The sequence below is a fragment of the Bufo bufo genome, chromosome 1 (genome assembly GCF_905171765.1).
Source record: "Bufo bufo chromosome 1, aBufBuf1.1, whole genome shotgun sequence".
Lineage (NCBI taxonomy): Eukaryota > Metazoa > Chordata > Amphibia > Anura > Bufonidae > Bufo > Bufo bufo.
In genome coordinates, this window is record NC_053389.1 from 76,653,467 (window position 1) to 76,676,024 (window position 22,558).

Below are 22,558 nucleotides of genomic sequence, written 5' to 3' on the forward strand. Positions count from 1 at the left end.
TTAGCTAGGGCCAAACTGACTGCAACTTAGAGGATCCACATTCTGGTAGGTGATTGTAATGGTCTACAGATCATGCTGGCTTCATGCGCAGTCATGTCCTCTGCTGTGGGACCTGAGCTTCCCCATCACAGACCACATTTAAAAAAATATATACATTAGAGCACTTTATTCAGATAAACGATTTTTTCTTCCAGATACCCTCCAAGTTTAACATGGACAGCACTCGGACTGAACAAGTCAATGATTGTTATCCCTGATCATCGATTTGTCCTGAGAAAATCACAGCATTCGACGTCTTTCTCAGAACTAGTTGTTTTTTTAAAATGACGTACAAGACGTAACCTGATGCTTCTCAGCAGCTAAACCCACAGTAAGCAGATAACAGTCCTTCCCAAATTCCAATAAAGTATTAGTCCCACATAATAGTCGCTGGATTAGCTCCACATCACACAGCAGCGGCGCCCCCTGCCAGGCCTGGAGCAAGCAGGTACATTATTCCACCCCCCTCACCTTTATGGCTTGCAGGTTCCGATTTTCCTGCTTGCAGTTTTGAAGTTCCTTCTGCAATGACAAAGTTTAACATGTGAGATCAGTACAAGCAATGCTAGAGAGCAGAGGGTGTCAGCCAGTCTTCTGAGGAGCCTCCCCTAAAGGGGAGCTGTCACCTCTCCTGACATAAAGAGGAGCCGTCACCTCTCCTGACCTAAAGAGGAGCCGTCACCTCTCCTGACATAAAGAGGAGCCGTCACCTCTCCTGACATAAAGAGGAGCCGTCACCTCTCCTGACCTAAAGAGGAGCCGTCACCTCTCCTGACCTAAAGAGGAGCCGTCACCTCTCCTGACCTAAAGAGGAGCCGTCACCTCTCCTGACATAAAGAGGAGCCGTCACCTCTCCTGACATAAAGAGGAGCCGTCACCTCTCCTGACCTAAAGAGGAGCCGTCACCTCTCCTGACATAAAGAGGAGCCGTCACCTCTCCTGACATAAAGAGGAGCCGTCACCTCTCCTGACATAAAGAGGAGCCGTCACCTCTCCTGACATAAAGAGGAGCCGTCACCTCTCCTGACATAAAGAGGAGCCGTCACCTCTCCTGACATAAAGAGGAGCCGTCACCTCTCCTGACATAAAGAGGAGCCGTCACCTCTCCTGACATAAAGAGGAGCCGTCACCTCTCCTGACCTAAAGAGGAGCCGTCACCTCTCCTGACCTAAAGAGGAGCCGTCACCTCTCCTGACCTAAAGAGGAGCCGTCACCTCTCCTGACCTAAAGAGGAGCCGTCACTTCTCCTGACCTAAAGAGGAGCCGTCACTTCTCCTGACATAAAGAGGAGCCGTCACCTCTCCTGACCTAAAGGGGAGCCGTCACCTCTCCTGACCTAAAGGGGAGCGGTCACCTCTCCTGACCTAAAGGGGAGCCGTCACCTCTCCTGACATAAAGAGGAGCCGTCACCTCTCCTGACCTAAAGAGGAGCCGTCACCTCTCCTGACCTAAAGAGGAGCCGTCACCTCTCCTGACCTAAAGAGGAGCCGTCACTTCTCCTGACCTAAAGAGGAGCCGTCACTTCTCCTGACATAAAGAGGAGCCGTCACCTCTCCTGACCTAAAGAGGAGCCGTCACCTCTCCTGACATAAAGAGGAGCCGTTACCTCTCCTGACCTAAAGAGGAGCCGTCACTTCTCCTGACATAAAGAGGAGCCGTCACTTCTCCTGACATAAAGAGGAGCCGTCACCTCTCCTGACCTAAAGGGGAGCTGTCACCTCTCCTGACCTAAAGGGGAGCCGTCACCTCTCCTGACATAAAGAGGAGCCGTCACCTCTCCTGACCTAAAGAGGAGCCGTCACCTCTCCTGACCTAAAGAGGAGCCGTCACCTCTCCTGACCTAAAGAGGAGCCGTCACTTCTCCTGACCTAAAGAGGAGCCGTCACTTCTCCTGACATAAAGAGGAGCCGTCACCTCTCCTGACCTAAAGAGGAGCCGTCACCTCTCCTGACATAAAGAGGAGCCGTTACCTCTCCTGACCTAAAGAGGAGCCGTCACTTCTCCTGACATAAAGAGGAGCCGTCACTTCTCCTGACATAAAGAGGAGCCGCCACCTCTCCTGGCCTGAAGAGGAGCCGTCACCTCTCCTGACCTGAAGAGGAGCCGTCACCTCTCCTGACCTGAAGAGGAGCCGTCACCTCTCCTGACCTAAAGGGGAGCTGTCACCTCTCCTGACATAAAGGGGAGCTGTCACCTCTGACATAAAGGGGAGCTGTCACCTCTGACATAAAGAGTAGCTGATGCCTAGGGGACTACCTGAGCGAGCCAGAAACTGATGAGGGGCAAGAACCCTGAAACAGCTGTTAAATGATGGATATTTGGCTTATCTATATTCCCTGGTCAAATCCCAAGGCTTGTTGGAAAGTCGGATTTTAACTTCTAGGGAGCCACTTCCAAGAGGTAGCGCTGACAGGATGGTTCTCTTTCTTGGGAGACACCTCTTAGTTTCCCATGGAGCTTTGCCAATAAGACTTCCAGTACTTCCAGTAAGTCTCCATACAGGACTCCCTGCCTAATGATCGGTACGACGAACGAGTCATTTCTTGATGTAGTGAACATTTCAACAATGACCCTTTAGACAAGCCGATAATCGTTCACAAAAACGTAATTTCGATCACATTTTCCATCGTTTGTAAAGCAGTCAGTTGCATTGTGTTGCAGCCAAATTATTGTAATCGCGCGTGCAGTGAACGATTCCTGTTTACACGTATGAAATCGTTAATGTCCAATGATGATTTTTCTGCCCACACAAACGATCTACCGATTGTCGGTGGTCGCTCTATCGTGCATTGCTTTTACACTGCTCGACAATTGTGCAGTTTTGATTTAATGACAATTTACACAATAATCGGCTCATGTAAAGGTACCTTAGGGCTGTAATACACCGACAGATTATCTGACAGATTTTCTGACCAATCATTGGTCAGATGGCCAATTACACACACAGATCTTTTGTTCTACACACCAACTATGGGTCTGATTGTACAGATAAGTTAAGCTACTGTGCAATCATAAAAGCTGTAGATAAGAGGATCGGAGGCGACTAGTGTGATACGGTATATCTGGTGAGCCGTCCTCCGCTACAAAACACTGGAAGCAGGCATGGCGTCATAAAGAAGAGTGCTGAATGCAAACTAAAACCGGATACCCCGTGGACATGGAGTAACACATGTAAATGACCAACACCTCCCAACACCACCACCAGGGGGCTGCCAGTCATGCAAAGGAACTTGCACCGACCACAGCGCAAAGTTCAGGCCCAGGAATCAATATTTTTGTGTTCCTCGAGCAGATTTACAGCACATTAAGCCGCCCCTGTGCTCTATATTAAAATCAAATCAAGTATTTCTTCACATCTTACCTTTAAAGACTGGTTTTCACTCATACTTTGGTCAAGGCGACTTTTGATGATGACCTGAAAGGAGAGGTTTCATTAGTGTCCAGCAGAGAGGTGCCAGCCTGTATCGAGGGCGGACAGCGAGGAAAGGTATGCTCTCACCAATTGTTCCTCTGGGCACGCCCCATCCTCACGCAGGCAGAACAAGCTCTCTTGTTCGTCTTCGGGAAGGGATCCATTTAGCAGCAAGGCCTGAATAGGAAACACAATACTGTAACCAAGAGAAAAAGAAGGGCCTTCCCCCCCGCCACTGGAGACCACGTGAGTGAGAGCACAGAGCTCCACTGTCCAGACAGACACAGCTTTTATTTTTCACTTCATTAGGTTCAGTCCAATATTAGGCGAATATTAGAATTGCGAATTTTAATTGCGAATATCGCCACTTCGAGAATTCACGAGTATTTAGAATATAGTGCTATATATTCGTATTCACGAATAGTGTTGATCGCTAATATTCTAATTGCAAATTTTTATAGATTTTTTCGCAATCAAGTAAATAATGGCTGGAGATCACGAATTCTCGAAAAAATTCGCAAAATATTGCGAATTCGAATATTGCCTATGCCGCTCATCACTACTATCAGGGAGAGTTCACCGTTATTTTTGCGTTCTTCTGATCCGCAGTCCCGCATGCAGTATTTTTTTCCGTCTAAAAAAACTGATCTGAGACTTTTTTTTCCGTATTTTTCTGTTCTTCTGACAGGTCAGAAGAATGGAAAAATAACGGTGATGTGAACTCTCCCGCAAAAGGGTTGTGCCACGAAAAAATATCCTACATTTTTCAAACCAGTACCGGGATCTGAATATTTTTGTAATTGCCTGTAATTGAAAATTTTGTAAAACCACTGAACTATTCAATAAAAGGTATCTGTATAGCGCCACCTGCTGTTTGTTCTTTTCCTAATTTCTTTCCCACCTCACTGAGATGGCCGCACGCGCTCAGTTTAAATCGTCAACTGCCGTCAGCCATATTTTCCATTCGAAGCTGCGGCATTTACAGCAAAAGAGCTACAGCAGAAAGGACACCCCCTTGAGTTGTAACAGGGAGAGAGCTGCAGCAGAAAGGAAACACCCTCCTGAGCTGCAAGGCTAAAATAAATCTTGCAGCGCCAATTGAAGCTTTGTATCTGGAGATCTCTGGATCCATGTGAGGTACAGAGCTGGTTCTTTTTGTTAGAAAGAGATTGTCATGTCCTATATGGTGTCCGATTTTCATTTTTTACATCAATCACGGATAACTCCTTTAACCCCAAAATCGGCTGCACATTTTTGTATCATTTTTTTTCTTTCCTTCAAAAACCGTGTGATGTCTCATGTGACCCACATGCTTTCCTAAGTAAATGGGGACCTAAAGTTCTTGCCCTATCAGACCATTCAGTAAAATCTGTGTAATATTCACTGAAATCCATGATATCATAGAAACAGGGGCGTAGCTATAGGGGAAGAGGCTGCTTTGGGGCCCGGACTTAATAGGGACCCAGCCGGGAGGAGGACTAAAGGATTTTAGAATCGGGGTCCCCTCAACAGTGCTATACAATGACATTATATACAGAATATACAGTATAGGAAAAGGATGGAGCATCTGCGGGCCTGGTCTGAGAGAGCAATCTTTACTAGCCACAGGAGTGGGGGTTGCAAAGAAGTTGCTGGGGGGGGGTTGCAAATCCACGTTACACGGTGATAAATCTGTGTTTCTATATCACTGTATAGATAGCTTTGCTGTTATTAGCCTTGGAAAATGGGTGACAGGCCCTAGAGCAGATGTAATAGCAGCTATTCGTGTCTGAAAACATGGGGAAAATATACTGTTAGGGTTAAAGGCATTTCCAGCATATTGATAGCCTATTCTCAGGATGGGTCATCGATATCAGATCTGTGGGGGTCTGACTCCTGGCAGCTGTCTGAAGCGGCGGAGTGCTGCGGCCTCCTCACAGCACACCATGCACAGCGCCGTGCGTTGTATAGAGGCTGTGCTTGGTATTGCAGCCCGGTGCTTAGGGATTTAGCTGGATAAAAGCCATGTGACCGATGAAGGTTAAGCTGCAATACCAAGTACGGCCACTACATAAAACGAGCGCTGTGCTTGGCATACTAAGAAAAAGCTACAGCGCTCCTCTGCTACAATTGCCTCAAACAGCTGATCGGTGGGGGTGCCGGCAGTCGGACCACCAGCGTCCAGAGACTGATGATGATAGGTCAGCAACATGTGCTTCCTGGATATTCCCATCTTAGATATTCAGGTACTATGTTGCCCATAGAAATAACTGGAGGGAGCAGAGCATACGTGGCCACCTTTCTATTCACAGGAGCTCAGGTGACCCCACTCCTGGAGATGGCTGTGGGTTCCATAGGTAGGTCCTGCATTTATGGCGCCACATTGGATGATTTGTGACTCTAACCCCATACAGAGGACATATCCAATTCCACAGAGTGAGACGTTCCCCTCCGCCGTGCGCTGATGAAGTGATGGCGGACTGTTATTTAGGGTTTCACACGGCAGATGAGGCGCCCGCTATGGTCCTATTCACATGATAATTAGAACAGAAGCGAGCGCCTTATTACACAATGCTCTCTATACTCGGATCCCTCCTCATTTACAGGCTTCACATGTATTACAAGGACTTCACGCTCAAGCATCTTCTGTTCACACCTTTAAGTGCTAATTTCGGCCACATTTTGTATTCCCGTTATATCGCCTTGTCACCAAAACTACAGCTTAGTACATGTCATATGTGATCAGTGGAAAAGCAGCAACAACCCAAAGCCAGTACATACCAAGCACAGTACAGTGATCCCTCAAACACAATGGCCTCAGGATACAATATTTTTAGTATATAATGGTCTTTTCTGACCCATCGTACATTGAAACCAGACTCGACATACAATGCCTCAGACTCAGATCCAACCCATCAAGGCCACTTCTTTGGTAGAATAGCCGTATTAGTAGCAGATAATCCTGACTGTTTATATGTCTTAGTTATCTGCTTATTTTTCCTAAATCTTCATTTTCTCTTATCTTGGATGACATTTTGGGGCTTTGGAACCGATTACTCAACTTACAATGGTCGTCCTGGAGCCAATTAATATTACAACTTGAGGGACTGCTGTATTACAGCTCATGTGGTAGATGTAATCCTCAGGAGATGTTTGAGGAGGTCTATTAATGACAGGACTATATCCGCTACGTCCTTAGGCACATATTAAAATAATGCTGATATCACTGTGTAAATGTATTATATAAGGGCCACTTTATAGGGCATCTGTCAGCAGTTCTGAACCTATGATACTGGCTGACCTGTTACATGTGCACTTGGCAGCTGAAGGCATCTGTGTTGGTCCCATGATCGTATGTGCCCGCATTGCTGAGAAAAATGATGTTTTCATATATGCAAATGAGCCTCTAGGAGCAGCGGGGGCGTGGCAGTGTAGACATGTAGATGTGTAGATACTTGGCAGTCAAAGTGCAGAGGGAGCGGAGCCTCTAGGTGTAATGGTAACGCCCCCATTGCTCCTAGAGGCTCATTTGCATATATTAAAACGTCATTTTTCTCAGCACTGCGGGCACATATAAACATGGGACCAACACAGATGCCTTCAGCTGCCAAGCTCACATGTAACAGGTCAGCCAGTGTCATAGGTACAAATCTGCTGACAGATGCCCTTTAAAGCATCTGACAGCAGAATTTTGGGAACAAATGAGAAATTATGCAAATGATGCTTATAAACCAGAAAATAGAGAAGTAATATGCTAAAAAAACATACAAAAGGAAAGGTCAGTGGCAAAACAGACAAAAAAGGAATTGGATAAATTCTTGGGTAGCACATGAAATATACAGGAGACTGTAACACGTGGTTATCCAACCCCTATAATGCCCCCACAAATGCCCGGGCCCCTGACACAGATTGTACTTACCTCGCTTCTGATGCCCGCACAGCCGCCACTGCATCTCCCCGTTAAGCGGATGAAAACATCTGACAACTGGGGAGAGGGGCGGGGTAAGCCAATAGCAGGCCGCAACGGAAAGGATCTGATTGGTTGCTATGGGCAACTAAACCCGTCTGTAGATGCAGTCTGTAGATAGTTCCTACAGGGAATTTCCCTGTGGGCCGATGCCCTCCTCAGGGCCGCCAGCTCAGTACATAACGATCTGATGCTCTCAGGGTTAATGTAGGAGAGTCAAATGCCGTACAAGGGACAGAACGGAAGACATCCTGATGCATACTGAACGGATTCTGCTGGGGCGGTACTTTGTGCTGCACTGTGGTATTTAGTTCTGCTGGGGCGGTACTTTGTGTTTGCACTGTGGTATTTAGTTCTGCTGGGGCAGTACTTTGTGTTTGCACTGTGGTATTTAGTTCTGCTGGGGCAGTACTTTGTGCTGCACTGTGGTATTTAGTTCTGCTGGGGCAGTACTTTGTGCTGCACTGTGGTATTTAGTTCTGCTGGGGCAGTACTTTGTGTTTGCACTGTGGTATTTAGTTCTGCTGGGGCGGTACTTTGTGCTGCACTGTGGTATTTAGTTCTGCTGGGGCGGTACTTTGTGCTGCACTGTGGTATTTAGTTCTGCTGGGGCGGTACTTTGTGTTTGCACTGTGGTATTTAGTTCTGCTGGGGCAGTACTTTGTGTTTGCACTGTGGTATTTAGTTCTGCTGGGGCAGTACTTTGTGCTGCACTGTGGTATTTAGTTCTGCTGGGGCAGTACTTTGTGCTGCACTGTGGTATTTAGTTCTGCTGGGGCAGTACTTTGTGTTTGCACTGTGGTATTTAGTTCTGCTGGGGCAGTACTTTGTGTTTGCACTGTGGTATTTAGTTCTGCTGGGGCAGTACTTTGTGCTGCACTGTGGTATTTAGTTCTGCTGGGGCAGTACTTTGTGTTTGCACTGTGGTATTTAGTTCTGCTGGGGCAGTACTTTGTGTTTGCACTGTGGTATTTAGTTCTGCTGGGGCAGTACTTTGTGTTTGCACTGTGGTATTTAGTTCTGCTGGGGCAGTACTTTGTGCTGCACTGTGGTATTTAGTTCTGCTGGGGCAGTACTTTGTGCTGCACTGTGGTATTTAGTTCTGCTGGGGCAGTACTACTTTGTGCTGCACTGTGGTATTTAGTTCTGCTGGGGCAGTACTACTTTGTGCTGCACTGTGGTATTTAGTTCTGCTGGGGCAGTACTACTTTGTGCTGCACTGTGGTATTTAGTTCTGCTGGGGCAGTACTACTTTGTGCTGCACTGTGGTATTTAGTTCTGCTGGGGCAGTACTACTTTGTGCTGCACTGTGGTATTTAGTTCTGCTGGGGCAGTACTACTTTGTGCTGCACTGTGGTATTTAGTTCTGCTGGGGCAGTACTACTTTGTGCTGCACTGTGGTATTTAGTTCTGCTGGGGCAGTACTACTTTGTGCTGCACTGTGGTATTTAGTTCTGCTGGGGCAGTACTACTTTGTGCTGCACTGTGGTATTTAGTTCTGCTGGGGCAGTACTACTTTGTGCTGCACTGTGGTATTTAGTTCTGCTGGGGCGGTACTTTGTGCTGCACTGTGGTATTTAGTTCTGCTGGGGCGGTACTTTGTGCTGCACTACGGCACTGCCGACTCCGCCCACTTCTGCTGTCTCTGACTACTTGTGATGCCCCACCTTCTGTCAATGTAGAACGCCCCCCCGCCCCGGTGCCACTTTATGTTTTCTTTCTAGGGCCACTTTCGCCCAGTCCGCCCCTAAATGCAATAATAAATAAACAATAAAAATTACCCCCAAAGCTGTCCATAGCCTTTAAAATGCTGACAGAGGTTTACCGCCAAACAGGAGAGTTGGGAATCTTGCCTTCTACAGCACTCTCCACTGACTGCAGCACTTTAGAAGGTCAAGTGCACTTTCGAAATGCTGCAAAGGTACCGGTACACACCTGTAAACCAGATATCATTTTTTTGGCTTCTTCCATCTCCTTCTCTAAATGATCCTGTTGCTCCAGGAGATGGTCCTCCCATGAGAGGTCCGGGCATATGGTACGGCTGGAGGGCTGACATTCAGGTGGAGGTATGGAGCCTTCTTCTGTGGTCAAGAAAAACAAATCACTTTGTACAGAGCGCAGGAATAAAAGACTGAAACTCCTGAAGCAAACTAAGGCCAGACAGTATTATCCGGCACTGTGCGCTAGCATCTTTTTGTGAATCATATGGCAGTATTATGTGGGAACTATATGTAGGTTTTTAAAGGAGTTTTCTGGAATTTTAATATTGATGACCTATCTTTAGGATAGATGATCAGTATCAGATTGGCAGGGGTCCGACACCTCCGCCGATCAGCTGGTTCAAGAGAACGCACAGCACCGTGCCAGCGCAGCCTTCTCTTCATTGTTTACCTGCTCACTGTCGGACCCCCCACCGATCTGATACTGATCACCTATCCTGACACCAGTCTTAGTAAAAAAAAATACTCTTGAGGAAGATCTGACCAAGAGGCGCACACATCCTAATAAATTTGTCGCATCTTCTGCTGTCCGTGCACCAAAACTGAAATCTACTCCAGCCAGGAACTGGAGTAGAAAATTGGCGCACATGTTGTTAAATGAGTACAACCGTGGAGGTCCCTCCCAAAATCCCGCTACCTCCACCTATGCCCCAACCCATTTTGAAAAAGTGGTGAGGGTGTCAAAAAAAGGAAAAAAAGTAGCAAACTGTTATACAAGGCGGCACTTTGTGCGCCAGAAAGCTGGCACAGAGCTATAACAAATGATCCCCCAAAGTATATGAGAAAGTGGTATAGCTTTTGATTTATGCAGTGATTAATGCTATATATTATTTGGGAACTATATTGTAGCATTATGTGGGCTGTGTCTGGCAGAACTGTGTTGACACTATATGGCAGTAATATATGGTTTAGAATAATTGTCTAAAAATGGAAAGGGGCGGCAGTGCTAGTGCTGAATTGTCTATAAAACCATGGGTACATGACCTAGGTATAATAAGTATAAGGGTACATGACCTAGGTATAATAAGTATAAGGGTACATGACCTAGGTATACTAAGTATAAGGGTACATGACCTAGGTATACTAAGTATAAGGGTACATGACCTAGGTATACTAAGTATAAGGGTACATGACCTAGGTATACTAAGTATAAGGGTACATGACCTAGGTATACTAAGTATAAGGGTACATGACCTAGGTATACTAAGTATAAGGGTACATGACCTAGGTATACTAAGTATAAGGGTACATGACCTAGGTATACTAAGTATAAGGGTACATGACCTAGGTATAATAAGTATAAGGGTACATGACCTAGGTATACTAAGTATAAGGGTACATGACCTAGGTATACTAAGTATAAGGGTACATGACCTAGGTATAATAAGTATAAGGGTACATGACCTAGGTATACTAAGTATAAGGGTACATGACCTAGGTATACTAAGTATAAGGGTACATGACCTAGGTATAATAAGTATAAGGGTACATGACCTAGGTATACTAAGTATAAGGGTACATGACCTAGGTATACTAAGTATAAGGGTACATGACCTAGGTATAATAAGTATAAGGGTACATGACCTAGGTATAATAAGTATAAGGGTACATGACCTAGGTATAATAAGTATAAGGGTACATGCACATGACCGTATGTATTTTGGGGTCCGCAAACTGCAGATCCTCAAGATACGGATAATGGCTGTGTGCATCCTGAACTTTTTTTGGTCCCTATTATAGAAATGGACACTAGTAGGACATGTTCTATAATTTGTGGAACAGCTGAACCGATGCGGACAGCACACAGATGACTTGCACAGGACCGTATGTATCCCAAAAAATTATGGATGATGTCCATGTGGCATCCATTTTTTTTATTTATTTTTTGCTAACCCATTTACTTCAATGGGTCCGTACTTCTCGGCAAAGTATAATGCAGGTTCTATCTCTTTGTGGAATGGACATATGGACGTGGAAAGCACACGGATCATCTGTTTGCAGCTGTTCCGCAAATTATACGACATGTCTTATTCTTGTCTGTTTTGGCATTTTTGTAATAGAGACCGAGAAAGTACGGGATGCACGCGGCCAATATCTGTGGACCACGGAACCACTGGAAAAAAAAAAGGAATTTGGATGTCATTCGTATTTTCTAGACCACAAAATACATACAGTCGTGTGAATGGGACCTTAGCTTTATCTGCCCAAGTCAAAATGTCCTCTTTAATAGTAAAGACAACTCGCAGGTAAATCTGCAGCGTTTACAGCCACAGCAAAGTGCATCAGATTTTAAAAAATCTCATCCACACAATGCAGAAAATTTCCGCAATAGAATCCACACATGTATAACTTGACCTGTGTTGCGGTTTATAAATCCACAGCATGTCGGTTTACTGTCTGCTGCAGATTTCACCACGGATGCCACCTTTGCAATGCAGAGGGTGAAATCCACAGCAAATTGTACAGTAACTCGTGTGGATTTTGCCGTGGATTAGTCGTAGATTTGCCACGTGTGGCCTCATTCTTAGGGCTCTTGCACACAAACTGATTTTTTTGTCTGTGTCCACTCAGTTTTTATTTTTTTTTGGCCGCCCGTATGCGGAACCATTCATTTCCATGGGGCCGCAAAAAAATGGAAATGACTCAGTGTGCATTCCGTATCCGTATGTCTACAAGTACGTTCCGCAAAAAAATAAAACATGTCCTATTCTCGTCAGCTTTGCGGACAAGAACAGGCACTGTTACAATGGATCCGCAAAAAAAAAAAATAATGGATGTCATCCCTTTTTTTTTGCAGATCTGTGTTTTGCGGACCGCAAAATACATACAGTCATGTGCATGACCCCTTAAAGAACACTTCAGTCAATTACACTGTATCTGCACAGAGGCGAGGACGGGACCACCTCACCTTTCTTAGAGATGGCCTCCTCGCACTGTATGATGGTGATTTCCGCCTTCTCTTCGCACTGAACTCCGTTCACCTCTGACTTTGAGCTGTGCACAGGACTTGGCGACGCCAGGCTGAAAGCAAATGGAGGGAAAGGTTAACACCGACCGATACTGAAGCCCTATTCCTTACATTATTACATGCCATTAGGTGGCATTTCTCCTCCATTGACTTCAATAGTTGGAATGACTTCACCATTATCACGTGAACCCAAGAGAAGTGTAACGCGGTTAATTTCCCATACGCAGGCATTTAGAGAATATGTGATTTATGCGGTATTCATTTTAACTTGTTAGGCTTCTTCTATTTATGGGTCCCTACTGAATTATGGAAAATTGCATCTGTCAGACGGGCTTCAATTCATCCATAATGATCAGACGGTGCAATCGCATTAGTCTCCATGGGGTATGGGGGCTTAGTGGGGTTTAATCCTTTCTAGAGAGACCCTGATCATCTGCTGGGCTAAAACACAACCTAGACCAGCGCTAACGATTTACCTCTTGCCAAGACAGATGGACACATTAGCTAAAAGGAACCTGTAAGAAATGGTAGGAGCCAAGCTAAGAAGACGGCAGCCCAGGAAGGACCTAATTAATGCAGTTATTGATCCTTCCTCCCATTTATTACTTATAGGAAGTATAAAGAGGTACACAGTGGGGAGAACGTTCTGTAAAAGCCCTCCACTCCTCCAATGATTTTCTATAGCAATATCCTGGCAGGAGCAGGAGGGTCTGAAACCACAGAGTGAAGTAGAGATGTTCCTCAGGCCTGGAAACATGGTCTATGTATGGCCAGCATCTCCTGGGCCAACAGCGGCTCCCCTGACCCAAACTGACTCTCTTATAGTAATGTATGATGCAGTCAGTTCCTGTGTATAGTGTCAGGACATAGTGCATGTAGGTGTGTCTGGTGAGGATTTGGGGGAGGGGGTCTGATCTGGGTCTGATACAGACCGGGGAGTCTAATCTGAGGTTGGATACAGATTGGGGGTCTGATTGATTGGCGGGTTTGATCTGAGGTCTAGTAAAGATTTGGGGTCTGATTGGGGGGAATCTGTTCTGGGGTTTGATAAAGGTTATGGATCTGATACAGATTGGGGGTCTGATATAAGGCCTGATGAAGATTGGGGATCTGATCTGAGGTCTGATGAAGATTGGGGGGTCTGATCTGAGGTCTGATGAAGATTGGGGATCTGATCTGAGGTCTGATGAAGATTGGGGATCTGATCTGAGGTCTGATGAAGATTGGGGATCTGATCTGAGGTCTGATGAAGATTGGGGATTTGATCTGAGGTCTGATGAAGATTAGGGGTCTGATCTGCTGATGAAAAATATTCTTTTCATATTTTCCTCCTCTAAAACCTAGGTGCATATTATGGTTAGGTGCATCTTATAAAGAGAAAAAAAAACGGTGCACACGCACACGTGCATGCACATATGCGGTCCCATAACTGGTGGCAGAAGCCCAGATAAGCACCCAGTTTTCTAATACAGTGCTTATTAAAAGACAATTCCAATGTCACGGTCCCTGTGGAGAGGTATGAAAACATTTCTAGCCGTGGAATAGATTATAAATCCAGATATGAAGTGACAGCTCGCCAGGTGGCAGCTTTTGATCAGGCGGCACAACGCTCTTATCTTGATAAGACCGCTCCTTGTATTCAACAGCTTAGAAGGCCATGCAGCTCATTAATTCTGGCAGGCAGATGGGGCTTCCACGAAAATGAATTTAAAGAAAAATTATGATTAACTGTTTTGAAGCCAAAAACAAATAGAATTAAACCAGGCATTATTATCTGACTTTTGTTTGAAGCAGAATGAAGACTTAATTGAAATAATGTCCGCTTTATCTGTGGTGCGTGCCCAGCCTACTACCTCCCAACCCCATACCTAATAAACAAGGCATCGCTCTGGTGCCTGATATGTCATTTTAGTAAATACTTGTATCCTTCATCTTGACGTTGCACCTTTCCTCTTTTATTCCTCCGAGAAATGTAAGAATAAGGCTACGTCTACACGACGACATTTGTCGCGCGACATTATGTTGCACTAATGTCGCGCGACAATTTTTATAATGGCAGTCTATGGTGTCGCACTGCAACATGCAACATGCTGCGACTGCGACGCAACAGTCGCAGAAAATCCATTCGAGATGGATTTTTCTGCGACTGTTGTGTCGCGGTCGCAGCGTGTTGCATGCTGCAGTGCGACACCATAGACTGCCATTATAAAAATTGTTGCGCGACATTGGTGCTACAAAATGTTGCGCTACAAATGTTGCAGTGTAGTTGTGCCCTATCTGTCGCGCGACTTATAGTTGCGCGACAAATGTCGTCAAGTAGACGTAGCCTAAATTGACAGTTGGGTGTTAGCACTTGGAGACGTGTCCATACACAGTCTGACACTATCCAATTACTGTGTTAGGAACACACCTTTGATATGGGGGAATGGTGATGTCCAGTTATCAATTTAGGCTAGTTTCACACTAGTGTTGCAGGTCTCCGGCAGGCTGTTCCGGCAGAGAACAGCCTGTCGGAGCGCTCTGGGTCCAGCATAGAGAGCACAAAACTGTTTTTGTTCGGCCAAATCCCAGTATATTTGCCGGGTAGCGGCTGGATCTCCACCAGTTGCCATTATAATCAATGGGGCCGGCGGCACTGCGGTAACATCCAGCTATGCTGGATCCGGAGAGCTATGGCAAGCTGATCTCTGCCGGAACAGCCTGCCGGAGACCTGTTACGCTAGTACGAAAAAAGCCTGTTCCATACATTTCTAGTAGGAGCAACACAGAAACAGCATAACAGAGATAGAAAAAAAGAAGCTCCAGAATTGTTATTTCATGGGGAATAGAATCGTTTACTAAACTGGACATGTCAGGAGATGGGAGAGGTCCTCTTTATAATGAATGCGCCAGCCTAGACGAAAGACAACTCTATCAATTATATAGGGCAAAAAAACATATCCGCCATTTTTAGGTATGCCAATGTAGAAATATATCTGTATTCAGTCCTGCTGCCCCATGCCTTTTTAACCCCTTTATGCCAAATGATGGAAAAGAGCAGATCAATCCAGTGAACAACCCAACTATTAAAGGGGCTGTCACATGAAATATATTCTGCAGTTTTCATACCAGCCCCTGGGTCTGAATACTTTTGTAATTGTATGCAATTAAAAAATTTGTATAGGCGGTGAGTTTTTCAATAACTGTATCTGTATAGCGCCACCTGCAACTGGAGCAATGAATGTGGAGATCTCTGGATCCATGTGAGGTACAGGGCTGGTTCTAGCTTTAATAGATTGTCATGTATTGTATGATGTATCATTTTCATTTTTTACATTAATCATGGGATAACCCCTTTAAGTCATGTTGATGGCACAAGTGCAACCACAGCACCTATGTCACCCCATCAGTGCCCCCTGCAGTGCTATTAGGAGATGCCAATAGGTTGGCATGGCACTCGTGGGCCTTACAAAGGACTGTATGTCTTCTATATGTGTGAGCCTATTAGACTCAACCTAAGGCCTCTTGCACACGGCTGTTGTGCGGCCGTTCTGTGCATTGGGGACCGCACCCCGACCCCTGCACTCATATGATATTAGGAGTGTGGGACAATAGCCCCGCGGGCGGCCCGATGCGCACGGCATCATAGTATCCTATGATGCTGTGTACTCCCGTGCGCACAATGTATGCCGCTCCTGGACATATGGCCCGCTCACGGACCGTATGTCTCGGAGGGCATACGGTCGTGTGCATGAGCCCTTATACTGACAGGAAGTAATGTAGTATATTACAGATACGATTAAAGGATTGCTCATTCAAATCCCAAAAGTGTTTTTTGAAGTTTCCTTTAAATTAAAAAAGAAAAAAAATAAACAATTTTTGCAGCTCAAAAACAGTAAAAAAAAATTCTATTAAATCCCCTTAAAAATTGCTATCCCCATAGTACTGCCCTTGCCTAGAAGATCTATAGTACAAGAAGCTGGGCTACCCTGTAACCTTGGGATGCCTGGCACAATGGGGGTCTCACAATTCAAGAGGAATTTCTTTTTCATTTCTATACACATTCCCCTTCGAACCTGTGTAACCAAAAGCAGTGGATCCTGCGCAGCATAAGCCTCCCACGAACCCCTTCTGGTTACCACAAGCTGACACATATAGCGGGGCATTTATTAACCTGAAATACAACTATACGAGGCGTATTTCAGGCGCAGATTGCGACTTCTCCACGCTCACGCCAGGTCTAAATAAGTGGACGGGGTAGGGGACAGGCCGTCTCATTCATCATTTTCTACGCCTGTTTTAGGCATTGAAAATGGCCTAAATGTAAGACAGGAAGGAAGATGGCGGTGGATACGCCGAAGTTATGCAGAAGCCAGCAGAGGTCTAAAACGCCGGTCTTAATAAACGACCCCCATAGTTCTTATTTACATCTTCATCAGACAATGTAAAATACTGATGTATTATGTATGGGGGACACTGGCGGAGAACTGTCCTCTGGGGGGTTCTTCACGTGCAATGTCTTTTCTCTAAGCGGTCTCAGCCCGGGTTAAATAATTGATACAATTTATTACACTACCAATCTGCAGGAACAAATTGCCTCGAACATGTCAGAAACTAAGGTCCCCGGCTTTATGTATAAATCATGATTTAGGCTGACAGATTGGGTTAGTTATCACAATCAACTTGGAACTAAAATCAATGTTTAAATTGTGTGTTAAAATAAATATATATATATATATACTAGCTGAAGGACCCGGGTTCGCACGGGTATATTTCATTTCATTTCATGTTTGTGTGTGTCATTAAAAGATATCGACAGTATCCCCCATAAGTGAACGCTACAGCACCCCGACCCCTTAACAGTGACCTCTACAGCACCCCCCCCCCTTAACAGTGACCTCTACAGCACCCCGCCCCTTTAACAGTGACCTCTACATACCCCACCCCTTAACGCTGACCCCCCACCTTAAAATGGGACCTCCACAGCAGCCCACCCCTTAAGTTTGACCTTCACAACACCCCACCCGCCCCCCTAACACAGACCTCCACAGCGGGACAGTATATAAAACCCCACAGAATTTGTATTTAAGGCCATGTGAGTGACATTAGCCTCGACAACAACGTTGGCTAAGCGTCGCAATTGAAATCATATTAACTCACACATAAGCTGTATTCTTATACTAAGAATGTCCTTCGTTGCCTATAGCAACCAATCAGAGCTCATATTAATGACCTGTAGCAAAATAGAAGCTGAGCTGTGATTGGCTGCTATATGCCACCTGATGAATAGCCAGGCTGACTGCCACAACAGCCAACAGACAATGGCTCCTGGAGTTTGGCGGTTAGGTTGCTAAGCGTGTTTTTTGGTAAATAATTGGAAAGCGCGGGGTCAAAATTTCCACTCAAAACATAGTCTATAAGATTCCCCGAGTCACAGGAGGCGGCTGTGCAAAATTTTATGATTGTAAATACGACGGTGCAGATTCCTTTAGTGGACACACATACACTCAGCTTTATATATTAGATATTCCAGGTTTATACAGTATACTGTATATGGGTTATCCCATCTTAGACAATGGGGGCATATCGCTGGGATATGCCCCCATTGTCTGATAGGTGCGGGTCCCACCTCTGGGACCCCCACCTACAAGGAGAACGGAGCCGGGGAGAGTTGTGGCTGGAGGGCCCCGGGTTACCGGGGGTCCGTCCACCACCAGGCGCAGCTCCCCGCCTCTCCCATTGAAGTGAATGGGAGCGCACCGCGCATGCGCAGCCACCGCTCCCATTCATTTCTATGGGGCCGACAGAAGTAGCCGAGCCAGCGCTCGGCTATTTTCGGCTGCTCCATAGAAATGAATGGAGGGCAGCTGCGCATGCGCAGTGCGCCCTCCTCGGCTTTCTCCGCTCCGTTCTCCTTGTAGGTGCATTTCCCAGAGGTGGGACCTGCACCTATCTGACAATGGGGGCATATCTTAGTGATATGCCCCCATTGTCTAAGATGGGAATACCCCTTTAACCCATTTTCACTCTAACTCAGAAAAAGCTCTTTAATTCTACAGAGAGTAATAATAAATCTCCTAGTGATAATATCACTTTTAAGCAGCCAGTAAGTGCAAAAAAGTCCCTACTGTTCCATGTTCTAAAGCTGTAGACACTCCACGTGCAGAGAGGTAGCTGGGGGGGGATTTGGAATGGCACTTGCCCTGGTTACATGTTAGGTAGCTATATGGAGGGGAGTGCAGGATAAGGCCCCTTTCACACGGGCGAGTATTCCACACGGATGCGATGCGTGAGTTGAACGCATTGCACCCGCACTGAATACCAACCCATTTACTTCTATGGGGCTGTTCACATGAGCGGTGATTTTCACACATCACTTGTGCGTTGCGTGAAAATCGCAGCATGCTCTATATTCTGCGTTTTTCACGTAAGGCAGGCCCCATAGAAATGAATGGGGTTGCGTGAAAATCGCAAGCATCCGCAAACAAGTGCGGATGCGGTGCGATTTTCACGCACGGTTGCTAGGAGACGATCGGGATGGAGACCCGATCATTATTATTTTCCCTTCTAACATGGTTATAAGGGAAAATAATAGCATTCTGAACACAGAATGCATAGTAAAATGGTGCTGGAGGGGTTAAAAAAAATAATTTAACTCACCTTAAGCCACTTGATCGCGCTGCCCGGCATCTCCTTCTGTCTCCTTTGCTGAACAGGACCTGTGGTGACGTCACTCCGGTCATCACATGATCCATCACCATGGTAAAAGATCATGTGATGACCGGAGTGACGTCACCACAGGTCCTGTTCAGCAAAGGAGACAGAAGGAGATGCCTGGCTTCGCGATCAAGTGGACTAAGATGAGTTAAATTATTTTTTATTTTATTTTTTAACCCCTCCAGCGCTGTTTTACTATGCATTCTGTATTCAGAATGCTATTATTTTCCCTTATAACCATGTTATAAGGGAAAATAACACAATCTTCTGAGAAGAAGTTCGGGTTTGGGTACCAAACATGCGCGATTTTTCTCACGCGAGTGCAAAACGCTTTACAATGTTTTGCACTCGCGCTGAAAAATCGCGGGTGTTCCCGTAACGCACCCGCACCTATTCCCGCAACGCCTGTCTGAAAGAGGCCTAAGGCAGTTGGGAGATCCTTTCTTCTCTCCTGTCTGTTCCTTTAAGTTACAGCAGCTGGAGCTTCCTACCGGCTGTTGTAACTTGATCCAGGCAGCCCGTCCCCTGTCAGTGTGTAAGCAATGTACGTAGGTTGTATCATAAAGCAATACAATGTTTGTGTGCAGCATAGCTGTATTCTGAATGCGTAAGGTATAGCGGTACTGTGCATGTGGCAGGTATAATGGTATGCATCATACTTTGCATTTTATGGAGGGAACAAATTTAGTTAAAGGGGTTCTCTGGGAATTAAGAAAATGAAAATACTTAAATATTACTTCTTTATAAATATATTACCAAATACCTTTCATTAGTTATAATGGCTCATTTTTGATACTGCCTTAGTTTCCCGTAGCAAACAATCAGATTCCATTTTTTAGAGCTCTTTAGGAAAATGAAAGGTACTGTAGAAGCCGGTTTTTCTTTACTCCAGTTTCGATACATTTCCCCCAGTATGGTCATCAGAAAATTAACTATTAACTAAATTTTTTATAGTAAACATATTGAATTTTTTAAAGAGCTGTGTGTTTATTCTAGTAGCGCTCTTCCCCCTCCTCGCTGTGAAGCTGCAGTATCCTAGTAGGACCGCAAGACGCCTGCCACAGAAAATAAGCAATAAATAAAAGAATCTTGATACCGCGCTCCGTCAATTTTAGCTGCAATGTGAATAAGCCCCCCTCACACCCTCCGTACGGACTAGGCTGTGGGACGTCACAAATCTGAGTTACCTTTACTCTAGATGTTTTTCTCCCAAGTCCTAGGTCCTTTTGGGATGTGTTTGGAGCTTTTTTTGCAGGCACAGGTCAGGTCAGAGTGTCTTGAACCTGGAGACACGCCCCGGCCGGCAGCGCGGCTACTTTAGTTTAATCTCGCGGTTCACGCTCATACAAAGCAGGAGTGACGTCACTACTGTGACTGTGGGTAGTCACAGATACCACTAAGCCTCGACGCGTTTCGGATAGAGTCGCTATCCTTCATCAGGAATGGTTCTTGACGAAGGATAGCGACTCTATCCGAAACTCTATCTGCAAAAAACGGATCAAATACTGAAATCATACGGATATGCTTTGTGCAATAACGAAAAGGGAAAAAAAAACTCAGATACGAAACAACGGATCCGTGAAAAACGGACCGCAAAACAACAACGGTCGTGTACATGAGCCTTAAATCAAAAAAATCCTCCAGCTTTTGCACTGGCCACTAAGTCTAATACTATGTGGAGACTTCCTGTTCTAAAGAGATCAATTCTTATCAGTCATCTCATTATCATCACAGGGAGATATCACCAATACCCATAACACAGTGTTTCTAATAGGTGATGATCACAGCTCTTATCCTCCCCCTCCCTGCACAATGACCTCTGCACAGGTCGCAGAGCAAGCCTACAAAGACCAGCCTCTCCCATAGCAGTCAATCAGCCCCCTTCCATCCATTGTGCCTATGGGCCAGGTGGCTGCTGTAAAGCTTATCTCCAAAGGCTGCTGACAGCAGCTCAGGAAGACATAAGGTCAGGCATTAAAATGTTAATTTACACATTGCCAAGAGGGATAACAATCAGATGGATAGTGAAGATACATGGGTGGTACTGAGCCCTGATAAATGGAAAATCCATGACCCTCTGGTAATGTGAATGATGTCACCCTAAGTGGAAAGTGTCGTAAGTACTGACGACTACAAAAACTGCACCGACGATAAGGGTCCAATCTGGCTGAAGGAAACGGACCATGGGTTGAAAAAATTATACTAAAGCATAAAGTGATACCAACATTACAGTTCTTCTTTCAAGTGACTAAATTCACCATGGTCACCACTGAAGACAAGGTGGCAGTATGACCCCACTGATTAAGGACCCAAAGGGACATGAGGAACATCTACGACCTCTGGATGATGGGTTAGGACCTGGTGCTTGATCAGCTCCCTTGTGAATGTGCCCCTGATTGTAAGTAGAGGATCCATAGTGCACATCTGTCACTTACTGACCCCCAACACGCACATCTGTCACTTACTGACCCCCAACACGCACATCTGCCACTTACCGACCCCCAACACGCACATCTGCCACTTACCGACCCCCAACACGCACATCTGCCACTTACTGACCCCCAACACGCACATCTGCCACTTACTGACCCCCAACACGCACATCTGCCACTTACTGACCCCCAACACGCACATCTGCCACTTACTGACCCCCAACACGCACATCTGCCACTTACTGACCCCCAACACGCACATCTGCCACTTACTGACCCCCAACACGCACATCTGCCACTTACTGACCCCCAACACGCACATCTGCCACTTACCGACCCCCAACACGCACATCTGCCACTTACCGACCCCCAACACGCACATCTGCCACTTACCGACCCCAACACGCACATCTGCCACTTACCGACCCCAACACGCACATCTGCCACTTACTGACCCCCAACACGCACATCTGCCACTTACTGACCCCCAACACGCACATCTGCCACTTACTGACCCCCAACACGCACATCTGCCACTTACCGACCCCCAACACGCACATCTGCCACTTACCGACCCCCAACACGCACATCTGCCACTTACCGACCCAACACGCACATCTGTCACTTACTGACCCCCAACACGCAATGTCCGGGCCACCAATCAATGAAGAAAAAAGCAGGAGATCAAAGAAACCCCTATAATTGATCACTGCCAGTGACGTGAGAACATTGTATGAAGACCCCATACGCACAGATTAGGATATGACCGCTGTTTCCTCTAGTTAGGCCTCTTTCTTCGACACGTCAGTGAATGGTGGACGCAAGCTGTTCGTGGTCTCCATGGTCAGCACACGTAGCCATTGACTTTAATGTGTGTATTCACACATCAGTGGCTTGATGACACTGTGGAAGCACGCCTCTTTTCATCCATGATTACGGATACCACGTGCACATTAGGGTCCCTTCACACGTCCGCACAATTTTGCGGAACGGGTGCGGACCCATTCATTGCCCTTCCGTTCCGTGGCCCCGCCAAAAAATAGAGCATGTCCTATTTTTGTCTAA

General features: G+C 45.9%; 1 protein-coding gene across 3 annotated transcripts in view; it reads right to left on the minus strand.

The window, feature by feature from the left end:
* The window catches only part of DIXDC1 (DIX domain containing 1), a 123,208-nt gene that overhangs the window by 19,736 nt on the left and 80,914 nt on the right, over nt 1-22,558 (minus strand). For all 3 annotated transcript variants that reach the window (XM_040426360.1, XM_040426367.1, XM_040426351.1), the window contains 5 exons: nt 12,306-12,418; nt 9,333-9,478; nt 3,539-3,628; nt 3,401-3,454; nt 511-561 (listed from right to left, as the gene is read on the minus strand). In XM_040426360.1, the coding sequence (XP_040282294.1) occupies nt 511-561; nt 3,401-3,454; nt 3,539-3,628; nt 9,333-9,478; nt 12,306-12,418 (454 nt within the window). The remainder of the gene's footprint in view (nt 1-510; nt 562-3,400; nt 3,455-3,538; nt 3,629-9,332; nt 9,479-12,305; nt 12,419-22,558) is intronic.